This window comes from Manis javanica, chromosome 3 (assembly GCF_040802235.1).
Source record: "Manis javanica isolate MJ-LG chromosome 3, MJ_LKY, whole genome shotgun sequence".
Taxonomy (NCBI): domain Eukaryota; kingdom Metazoa; phylum Chordata; class Mammalia; order Pholidota; family Manidae; genus Manis; species Manis javanica.
In genome coordinates, this window is record NC_133158.1 from 197,129,006 (window position 1) to 197,141,230 (window position 12,225).

A 12,225-nucleotide genomic window follows, 5' to 3' on the forward strand; every position below is an offset into this window, starting at 1 on the left:
TGGCAGAAGCCCCACACCCACCCTGTGTCCACAAACTGCTGGGGAACGAGTGTGCCCTGAGCCCTCCATCACACCCCCCAGCCCCCAGGTGTGGCCACCTCTGTTACCAGCAGGTGAGGCGCGAGGTTATCAATAGTCAACCTGTTTGCTCCCAGGCCTATTACACAGAAAACATTTGTAATCCTACTTCGTCAGATATTATGATAACAGATAAAATGAATTTAACCAGAAAGAGTTCCCTTTTTCTAGGGCAACTAGGTTGAATGCTTTGGAAAGTGAGTTGTTAAAAAAACTGCTGTAGAATTAAGTAGGGGAGACAACTATTAAGAACTGGAGAAAGGATTACCTAGAAAGCTGATTGTTTCACAAGGATCTTTAAACCTCACTCCCCTTGAAAAAGACTGAAAAGTAGAAATTGTAGACACTGGTCTATGGGTATATTTTACAGAAGAGTGGCCACGGGTAACTCAGAGGGCCATTTACAAAGCAAAGACCTTGGCCTCACATCTAAAGTGTGGTTAAGAAATATATTATAGGTCGTGAATTTAGACAAAAAGTGAGAGGTCTGTTTATATAATTTTTAACTGACATTTTTATTGGCCAGTCTCTGGTCCTGACTGCCAGGAGTAAAATGTCTTGTGTACTTCCTAATCAAAGGGAGAGAGTTTACACTGAAATGTTGTCATTCAAAGATCCACTGACCTTCGGAATGGTGGGAATCCACAGAGAAGTATGTACGTGATCACTCCTGCTGCCCAAATGTCCACCTTCAGACCATAGCTGGAAAGACAAAGCGGTGGGAGGGGGACGTGGTGACATCACTCCCAGGAGCCCTCCACATCACTGTAGCACTTGCCTTTGTTTATCAGGAGAAAGGGTCCTTCAAGTGTCAAACTGCTTATTTCATATAGGGGAATTAATTGCCCTTTAGACAAAGGCATCTCCTCCTCTCCCAGCCTCATCGCAAGCTTAGGGACTATTTCTGCACTCCCAAGACCAGCGCTGGGACAAAAGGCCAGGCCTAGGACTCTTGGACCTAGAAGCCCAAACTCGAGTTTCTGAGATCAAAGCTACAGTGGTGGGAGTTCCTCTGCCCTCCTTCCCCAGAGGCACGTGAACATACAGTAACAGTAGCACCCAAATACACCTTTTCTCACCAAAGTAAAGCCCAACAAACCACCAGGAGTCTTACCCTGTTTCTGCAATGATTTCTGGAGCCACATAAGTGGGGGTGCCACAGACTGTATACAAAGGGCCCTCTACCACAGTGGCCAGCCCAAAGTCTCCCAGCTTCAAAGACTTGGTCCCATCGGGGTATTCACACACCTGGAACAGAAAACAGCTGGTCATCGGTTGTTTTTTTCTCAATGATTCCAAGAGGGCCTTTGGAAGTAGGTAGAAACAACATAAATACGTTGACCAATAAACTCAAAAGAAATCTTCTCTTGTGATATTAAAACCATGAATAATCCTTGATGCTTTAAATTTCTTATTTTTCTCTTCAGACTTTGCATGATTGTGTGAAATTTGAAAAAGACAGTACTTTCCATCTTTGCAAAAAGTTCCTTATCTAAGGGTATAATGACCATGTGCACGTGCTTACACAGCAGGCAGGGGTGCAGGTGGCTGCTTACATGATGTGGCTTGAGAAGCCTCGAAGCAGGAAACTGACCTTTACTGCATGCTTACTGTGTGTGAGGAACTTCAGACCTCAGAAATGGTATTCAGTGTCCACCAGAGCTCTAGATGTTTTCCAAGACTTGCATGTTTAGTTTAGAAAATAAAACTAGGACTTGTTCTCTCTGGACAGTCAATGATGAGTATAAATATTATGTAGGGGAAAACCTTGGAAGCTTAGAAAGAAAATGAACTTTGGGATCAGACAGGCTGAACTTACACAACCAGCCACTCCAGTCCTTTTCTGGCTGTTTGGCCTTGAGAGTCACTCACCCTCTCTGAGCATGTTTCCTCACCTAGGAGATGGCATGGTACTATGCCCTGCCCAGTGGAGCTGGTGTGGAGATGAAGTAAGACCAGGCTCAGATCAGGGCACCAGGAATGTTCCCTCCCTTCCCTGGAAGGGCTGGCTGATTAGATCCAAGAACCATCGTACTGGAAAAGGTGCAGCAAAGCTGGTGAAGATGTGAATTGTCTTTGCTTAAATTCAAGCAATCTTTCTAGAAAGCATTTCAACAATATGTAAATTTCTTCATATCATTTATAACCTTTGATCCAGTAAATCTAAGAACTGACCCTAAGGGAACAGAGACGGACCTAAAGGTTATACACAAAGACGCCAATCTTAGAATTTATCCATGTTTTTAAAAACTGGAAGTAACACAAGTGGCTAACAAGGCAATGACTTCATAAATCATGGTAAATCCCTATGAGGAATATTATACAGTCACTAATAAGCACATTTTAAGTAAATATTAATAATACAGAAAATATTCACTACATTGCATTAAATTAAAAAGGAATATTTGAAATTACACATACAACATAATATACCAAAACGTTAAGTTTGTCTCTAGATGATATATTTGAGGGTTGTTTTAACTTTCTTTATACTTTTCAGTGGTTTCCAAAATGTTTATGATGAACATGTATTGATTGGTTCTATAATTAGGAAAATATTAATTTTACATATAAGCAAACTTTCCTTATGGGATAAAAGTCTGAAAGTTACATCCTAAATGGATGGTGTGGGAAGCCATCGTGTATAAGCGCATAATTTAGATTTGACTGTGTGACCTTTAACATGCTAATCTATTCATCTCTTGGATGCCCATTTTGAAAGCACTGAATTTCAGAGGAGAATAACTACAGAGACCTAATCTTATGTAATATCTTTATTTTTATATTTTAAACATATTTAGTTTGCTTTTCCCCATATTTTACTAAGAACTGAGCCAGATTTTCACCTAAACCATTACTTAATAGAGGTGAAAAATTTAGAAAATTATGTTTTTTCAAGATAAGCGTTAGCAACGTCATCCATTAGTCTGACACTTAATGAGGGGGAGTGATTTATATCGTCCTCAATCCTCAATAAAAAACATCAAGAACCTTAGGGCTCCCCCATGTCAATGATCCCCAGTCTTTTCAGGCATTTAAAAAGGATGAGACAGAAATACCTTTGTTACCTGCAATGGCCTCATCAGTTTAAGAGTATTTCTCCCTTAGTATTTTAATAAGTGCCTCTATGTTTACGTACTGAATACACATACATACCCAGCCCACATCTTTATGACTTTCAAGTTCCACAGGAGTAATGGCAAAGCTTTTGAATCCCTCACAATTATTTATCATTCTGAGTCAGCCCACAATGTAGCAGAGGCATATTCAAAACTTCTAATGATCTAGCCTAAAGCAACAGAAACCAGGTCCTTAGTCATGCCTGGGTCTTAGGATGACTTTCCATCCATTATGCTTAATGTAAACATTAATGAGAACAATCCAATATAGAGGACTACAGCTAGAATTTATGATGCATTTACTGAAACCCAGACTTTAGGAAAAAATTCCCTAAGTAACTGCAGTGACAAGAACATTATAAGCAACATTATAATTCCAAATGCCTGTATCATGAGTTTAAAAAAACTTTATTAATGCCATTATCTTGTTTTTGCAACTTTAAAATCTACTCAATAGGTATGTTTCTGTTTGAAAAATTGCATTTATTTTAGACATTCAATTTAGCGATGCCTAATGGTATTTAAGAGTTGCTGTTAGATACTCAGAGGTCCCAGAAGTCCCGCTTTTCACACCCCCTGTAAGGAATTCTGAGTCAGATGCTGGAGCGTAAATACAAGGAGACTGAGCAGTCCACAATCACCGAATTATGTCTGGGCAAGTGGTACTCCTTGGCTAAACATCAAAAGGAAAGTGTCAGAAGGGGTAGACAAGTCTGAAATAATAATAGTGTATCTGATTCATCTCTCCCCAATGCAAGACACAGAGACGAATATGTGAAAAATAATACGAGTAAATTTCAAATCTTAGCTGGAGACTCTCTTCAAAGCAAGAAATACACACACACACACACACACACACACACACATATATATAAGTCTACAGATATACAGAGAGGTTTATGACACATTGAGGACATGCTTTTGAGAGCCCGACCCTGACACACACACGGCATTGCTGCAGGAGCCTGGTATTCCCCCAGAGGTGAATACGCGCCTAGGGACTCCAAAGGCCTTCTGTTCCGCTCAGTTCTCCCAGCAACTGACACCCTCACAGGACATGGGAGATTTCAGTATTCTCCCAAACGTTATCGCACTGGACTTCTACAGTCACCCCACTGGGCAATTAGGAAGAGAATTATTATTGCCATGTTTTAGATGAGGACACTGAACAGAGAACTCAAGCTGCTAGGAGGTGTCCGGGGAAGGAGGGGCTTCCCACTGGTACCGTCACATCCCACTGCACCCTCCCCGGGCGGCCTCTGTGTCCAAAAGCGAGTTGGCCTGGCAGAACCCCTGGCTGCAGCTCACACCCACACACGGATTCTGAGTGGAATAAACAATCACAGCTGTGAGAACTCCAGCCCTGGGTGTTCAAATGCCCCACCACAAGCTGAGAGAGGCACTGTCAAAAAGCTGCTCTCAGAATGCAAAAATAAAAAATGTGAGGAACACGGACCCCACTTACAAAGCGAATGCTGCATGCTTTCTAAATAAAATGTCAGCATAATGACTTAGAAGGACTTCAAATATGAGAAACCAACCCTCTTCTCTCCCCTGTCCCCAGAACCCCTGGAAAAGCGGAATTTATCACTGGCCTCTCACAGTTAAGTCTGACGGGGCACCGCCAGGCTGTAACTCACAGCACTAACGGCCACCCCTGTGCTCCTTGACACGGCGGCCCATACATCTCTGCTGGCAGGGTTTTAAATTATGACGCTGCTACCAGAGAAGGGGATGCAAATCAGAGGTCTGAATGCTCCGGTGTTTAAAAACTGAATTCATTTCTAGGGCAGGAAGAGGCTGAAAGTCACTCTGTATATTTACTTTTAGTGTCTCAACAGCTCTTTCTCTTCCTTCGCCAGTGCCAGCCTGCGGACGAGCTTCACAATCTGCTGAGTGGTCTAGTTAGGTTTTCAACAACAGACACATATTTTACTTAGATGTGCACAGCTACGGATTTCCAAAGCCTGACCCCATGGCCCTTTGGTGTCACACATTAGCCTCATCCAGACAACAGTTTAGTCAGCTTCGTCCTTCTCACAATGCACAAGGGGGATGGTGCAAGCCTTGGAGGAGAGGCGAACCCTCATCTCAGGATGGTTAGACTAGATAAGGAACTTGGCCCCAGCTTCCTGCTTACATCCTGAGGCACGTAGTGTTGGAAACATCCGTCCCCGTTACATTATCTTCTTTTGACGTAAGCCATGAAGAAAGGATGAGGGATCAGATTTTGAGGTTTTAGGTATATTAAGAAACTATGAGTGGAAAAAAGAAATGGGAGGTGAGAGTGGAATCCATGAGCCAGGAAATGGACACTCACTGGTTCCCAGCAAAGTTCACCCAGGCCTCAGTACCTTCCTAGCAGGGCCTGAACAATGAGAGGTGAAGTGCGGGCCGGCTCCATGGGGACCAGGGGTTCTTACAGACCTGTGGCTCCCAACCTCCTGAGAACATCAGTAACTACAGTCACCAGGGGAGGGCGGGCCACGCCCAGCAGGAAGAAATCAAGGGGCATCCTCGTTAACGCCATGGCATTTGTATGTGGCTGCAGCCAGGGAAACCCTGTTGCCTTTGCTTGGGAAGCCCCCAGCCAAACTCAGACGGCGCAGGCGTCGGCCTGACAGACACAAGGTCATCAGGGCTGGGAGGCCTGTCTCAAGGAGAGACCACCACAGCCTCACTTCTATCCTGAGGCCCAGCTTACAGTCCGTCTCCATTCTTCCCTAGAGCTCATAAAACCTACTCCATAGTACATCTTGCTTTACAGAGCAGGGATATTTATTTTCTGTATAAGCATATACAGAAATCAAACAATTTTCTCAATGCAGAAGACGGTAAGAAAAAATCCCCAAAAACCTCACATATATTTCAACTGACACTCAGAAATCCTCAAGTGGTATCACCAAAAAGGAGAATTGGATACTCTGGATTAGCAGAAAGCCCCGTGGATGGCCTCAAAGCCTAGTCACCGATGCATATTCCTTACAACGGTTATTCACGGAGCACAATGCAAGGCAGGTTATAAAGACCCATGTGCCAGGGCCTGCTGCTGGCCGGCTCAGTGACGGTCAACGGTCAGTCGCCATTCACTCCACATCCTCTGTGTGCTAACTGGCATTGTCCAAGGCACTGGGGATATGATGATGATTGACATGCAAACCTTGCCCCTGAAGGTACCGAGAGAAGGAGTGAATGGTAAAATCCCCACACCGTGGCAGGAGCAGCAGAGCCTAGAGGTGGTCACCACCGACCTTGCCCCGGGAGTCTGAGTTGATGTCACAGAAGACATGCCTTATGCTCTGTGTCTTACAAGATGAATGTGTTTGCCACATTGATGGGAAAGGCATTGCGAAGAGAGACCTATATGGCTATAAGCAATGAGGTGTGATGTTGTTGATCAAGTCATAACTAAATCCCAGGATGGGGACCCCTGCATTTGAATTAACATCACAGAGAAGACTCAGACGCTTCCCTCCCAAGCAGTAATGATGACCATACTCAGCCCTGAAAGGTGGAAATGGAGAAGCTGACTATCTTCTGTGTGTTTCTGAACACAGAGAGCTCCCTAGTCAGCTTCTCTGAAATCCCTCTACAATGTAGACACAAGGATTGGCCCAATTAGGCCTTGTTTAGTTACTAAGGCCACCAGGAAAATGTGTTAAATATGGCTGGAATGTTAGTGCCACACTGTCCAGGTAAGTGAGAAAGGACTGGTAGCAGGAGAGGAAGCTGGAAAGATAAACTGGACCAGATTATGAAGTTCTCTGAGTGCCATAATAGAATAATACTTTCTTCTGTAGCAAAATGGGACAAATGAAACTTTTAAGCAAGAAAAATTAGCATCTCTGGGTATTACTGTCTGTATCTGTAAAGCTGAAATGAATGGACATTATTTCCAAAGCTCTGTCCTGCACATAAATGAACCCTCATATTCTACCTCTGTCCCTTATAAGACTCTAATTCTGTGTCCAATTTATTCTTCAGAATTTTTTGCCTCCTAAAATAATTTTCCCACTCACCTGTCTTCAGTCAGTACTATCAATCAAAATGCAAAAGAAAATGTTTTCTAATGTCTGGTAAACAATAAATGCAGATCAATTCAAGCAACGTATTAATATTTTATGGTCATTGACTTGAGTCTTGCTGATTTTCTAAATTTAAACCCTCTGAGTCCCTTTTGCAGGATTGGTACAGACTCTAAAATCTCATTGTTTGCATGTGACATGCAAAGGAAAAGCAACGTGAGTTGGAACCAAGAAATCCGAGATGACGTACCAGTAGGTTCTCTGGCTTGATGTCTCTGTGCACGATGCTGAGGCCGTGGAGATACCTGAGGGCACTGGCCAGATTGAACACCATGGCGCTGCCGTCTCTCTCAGTGTACTTGGTTGAAGAGGTAATTGCATCAAAGAGGTCTCCACCCTAAAGGACACGTCAAAGAACGTATTAAAAACATCAGCAGTGGCAATTCCAGGAAGGTAACAAAGAAGGCTCATCGACCTGGAATAGATGAAAAAATGCTCCTAAACAAAAATGCTACAAAAATTGATGATTATAAATAATGAATGTTTCAAGGTAGTGAAACTTTTCCTGTGAGCTCCTTCAAGAATATGGAAAGTCTCAGGATTTGGCACCCATGACATCTCTCCGTCCTCTTACTTTGACCAATTCCATCACCAGAAAGAGCTCAGCAGCTGTCTCCATCTCCTCGACCAGCATGATGATGTTTGGATGTTTCACTCGGCGCAGTATTGACACTTCGTTCTCGATCAGATGTTCCTGTCAAATGAAGAGTTTAGAGAGGTGGATCAGGAACCACAGAACCCTCTGCTCTGCCCTGCATTTTGGAGGACAACAGTGTAGATCTGATGCCGGAAGAAGCAACTCCCTTGGCAGAGATGGACCAAACCCCAGTCTCGTTGGTGGCCACAGGGACAGGACAAGTCAGCGGGACATCTCACTGTCACTACCAGAAAGAAACAGACGTCCTTCAGAACATCCCTGGAGTGGTGTCGCCCTCGCACGTGTCCCCTCACCAACTTCCAACACCATAAGAGGCTTCGGCATGCAGCTCTGCGCCCTGTAATTCGGCTGGAACCACTTTTTCATTTCGGTATATACTTGGGAATAAAAGCGAGGTGTATAAGGGAATTCTGCATGCTTATGACATACAACTCAGGCAGTAAAAGATACTTTTTTGTTTTTAAACTGTTACTAATACAAATTTGAATTTCATGTTGAAATTCATGAAAAAGAAACTTTCTTTCTCTATGACTGGTGTGATATCATTCATCAGAAGGATGTTCCTTATCACACTGAACTCCAGATATCAGAAAACAGACAGTACCGTGGGGACCACTATTCTCATTTTAACTCCACTCACTTGCCAACTGAAAATACCACCTGATCATCCGTTCTGGTGAGTGAGGCAGCGGGCATCAGCACTGTAGCTACATGTCCACTCCCAGAATTAAGGAGTTACTCTCAATGTGCCAACCATGAATCACAAATGACTACTGCTCTATTTTGAGACAGGAAAATCTCTCAATAATGTCACATCTGTTGATCCTCATTAACTCTAATGATGAATTATTTTGAATTTACAGTATGCTCTGTAAAATTAATTATATCCTGGCACATTCTAGGTATTCAAATATAGCTTTTATATAAAAACCTTATAAGAGATATCACTACCTACACATATATGTGTATCTCTGTGTATGTCCCTCCTACTGTCCCTTTTGCCTTTGCTACCATGAATCTCAGTACTAGAATTAATGTTCCAGTGCAACAGTAAGATAATCATCTTATCTCCAGTTCAAGACACCATTTACGGTTCCTCTCTTATGTTCATGCATCCACATGTATGTGTATTTTTACTCTAAGCCATCCCAAATACTTTTTGTCAATAGATGAAGTATGAATCGCAACAAATGAATAAATAACATCCAGAGAAAATCTGTTGCTAGCTCCTGCACATGGTGGGCCATGTTTCTTGAGCGCTGAATGCGAAGTGCTTGTCCAAGTTGTCACTCAATAAATGTTGGCAAATGACACTGCAAATGCTAACTAAACAGAAGTCAGGGAAAGGAAAGAACCAACATTTACTAGGAATCTAGTCACTATTTGTCAGTCACCATGCAAGATACTTGTGGAATGTCTTAAAACATTATCGTAAGAATGGTCCTTTGAGGGGTAATGCAAACCTCGGTCTCTGACATCTGAGCCCACAATTTTTTTGTGCTACACAACATCACCTTTCAAAGGGGAATGCTTTAGTAAACGTCACGTTGGATTCTCCAAAGTGAAAATGATACCTGCAAAGCTGAATTTATTTAATTCCTGGAAAAGGTAGGAACTGGAGGTAGTAACACACTGAGTTGGGCGTCCAGGCAGAATCACAGCAGGCTTTGCACAGGGGGGAGAATCTATGTCACTTAATGAGCAAGGTTGGGAAGTCTTTGCCCAGCTTGGGACTCAACAAACATTTCTAAACCTGGAAGAATGGCAGCTCTCAGACCCTAGCAAGCCATGACTGGGAGGCTAGGGACAGGGCTATCTCCCTGTTTCCGGTCCCACATGTCTAAGTTACAGAGCAGTGACGCAAAATGGCAGACAGACTCTGGTCCTTCCCAAGGGGAGCAGCTGCACAGGCCGCTCCCTGTGGTCACAGAGACAACGACGTAGCAGACCCCCCACACTGGGATGCTCATCTGGAAGCCTTTGGGTCATCCTTCCCAAGCATGTCCTTAATCACAACGACAAGCAGAGTTAGGTGTACTTCTGTGAACACATCAAGGTGAGCAAATAAATTTATTTCACTGTGAAACCAAGATGAAGGTAGTTATGGCCACTGTGGCAACACAGGCATTTTATTTATGGCTAAATCAGTCAATCGCTCTAGTTCTCCTCCCAAGGGGGAACGGTATATAAAATCACCTCCATTCGGGAGCTGTGCTTGTGATGCTACCTTGGAATGATGTATGTAAAATAATCCCCATCAGTAGTACCCCCAAGAATGCTTTCAAAAAAGAATTAAAATGCCTACCACCTAAGGCGACTACACCTCCCAAAAGTTATCTTTTTCAATAAAGAAAATCCTCTGGGATATACGGTGGGACTTCCTCCAGGACCACCAGTAGTGCTGCATTGCAAATACTGAGCATCACAACGACATTTTCCCCACGGGTACTTATTACCTCAGCCTGCTGTACTCTGCTTGACAGTGGCTACTATTCTAAGCACAGTAAATGGTTTGCAGGCTGATGGTGGTGTTAGCATTTTTTCCCAACCTCCGACTATGCCTGTAAAATTGTCTATGAAGGAACAATCACTTTTTACACTACTCATTGTCAGGAAAAAACAGAAGTAGTACATAAAAATCTTTACAAAGGCTATCTTCCCATTTCCTATGCAATTCATACATAAAATAAACTTTGTTTCTAATATGTAAAAATACTCTCTAGACTACGTTTTTCCAGGAAAACATTTCTAAATACAGTATGAACATCGCTTTTGTTTTGAAGTGCACTGAACTTACTATTCAATCATCTACCATCATTTCTGTTAAGTGGTTCAGGATTCTAACTCCAAATAATTTACATATGAATCACTTCATGGCAGTGTTCCACAGTTTTGTATGACAGTAAATGACAAAGAAAACTGCTAACTTGGCAAAGGATACTGCCTTATCTTTGACCATGGTGCTTTCGATGGATGAGAGAGAGAGAGAGAGAGAGATATGGATTCGCGACTAAACAACTCTCCCAGACCCGCTGAACATCCTGTCCCCGCCTTTCCCATAGTCCTTCCCTCCTCTGTCCTCCCCGCTGAACCCTGCTGCCCGAAGCAGAGCGGAGTTCTGCACACAATCCCTCCCTCACCCTCTAGCACAGCCAGCCAGCCACTAATCCCTGCCAGGCCTACCTTCTCAATAGGCTCAGAATCCATCCGTTCACATCTAGTCCTATTGCCAGTCTCACCTAGGCCTCTAGGCATTTGCACAGGCAGTTGTCTCTGTCTAGACCTTATTTCCTCACCTCTTGGTAAGCTCCTCTTTATTCCTCAGGACTAAACTAGAACTCACCTCCTCTAATTAGCCTGCTCTGCTGAACCATGGCTGGTTCCCCTTATTTGCTTTCATTGCCCCCTGTGCTTGTTCCAAACACTGCTCTCATGCTGCTGTTGTGGAGGTTTCTGTTTACCAGGCTCTCTAGCAACTAGCACAGTTCACTCCCAAGTGCTTGAGTGAATAAATATATCATGCATTTCTCTAGGCCAACAGCAGCTATACAGCTGTTCTCTGTATTGCTAAGTGAGTATTGCTGAGGGTGGTACAGTAAGAAGGAGAAAAATGTTCAAATCATTGTATGTGATTTCTGTGGCAAATGTATATAGTAGATTGAATAATGGTCACCTAAAGATATTAACTCCTAATCCTTGGAATTTGTAAATATTACCCTATTTAGAAAAAAGATCTTTGCAGATGTATTTAAGGGTTCTCCAACTAAGAGATAACTCTAGATTATCTGGGGGCCTTCACAATTTTCCTTATGAGATAAAGGCAGAGGGAGATTTGAGACAGAAAGGAAAAATAAACACACAGAAGAGAAAATACTATAAAGATGGAGGCAGAGACTGGAGTGATGTGGCCACAAGCCAAGGAAACCATCAACCACCACAAACTATTGAGAGTCAAGAAACAGATTCTCCCCTGAGCCTCCAGAGGGAGTGTGGATTAAGACTTCCAGCTTCCAGAACTCTGAGAGGATAAATTTCTGTTACTGTAAGCCACCAAGCTTGTGGCAATTTATTCCAACAGCCTCAGGAAACTTACACAATATACATTTGGATTTATGTCCTGCCTGTGCCCATGACACATAGATAATGAATGCAAACCCATGGGAAGAGAAGGAAGGACTATTTCTAAGCACCATAACAGAAAGTTCAGAGCTTTGTACATTGGGAATTTAATAAATATTTATTTATAATGAATATTATTTAGAATTTTAGACACAGAAGAATTCTT

At 42.9% G+C, this 12,225-nt stretch overlaps 1 protein-coding gene across 7 annotated transcripts in view; it reads right to left on the reverse strand.

Moving 5' to 3' along the window:
* Nucleotides 1-12,225, reverse strand: part of DCLK2 (doublecortin like kinase 2) — a 167,639-nt gene that overhangs the window by 17,132 nt on the left and 138,282 nt on the right. For all 7 annotated transcript variants that reach the window (XR_005062999.2, XM_037024630.2, XM_037024629.2 and 4 more), the window contains 4 exons: nucleotides 7,857-7,976; nucleotides 7,473-7,619; nucleotides 1,193-1,326; nucleotides 703-780 (listed from right to left, as the gene is read on the reverse strand). Coding sequence is in view for 6 of the 7 variants with exons in the window: in XM_037024630.2 (XP_036880525.2) it covers nucleotides 703-780; nucleotides 1,193-1,326; nucleotides 7,473-7,619; nucleotides 7,857-7,976 (479 nt within the window). In the remaining variant the exon portion in view is untranslated. The remainder of the gene's footprint in view (nucleotides 1-702; nucleotides 781-1,192; nucleotides 1,327-7,472; nucleotides 7,620-7,856; nucleotides 7,977-12,225) is intronic.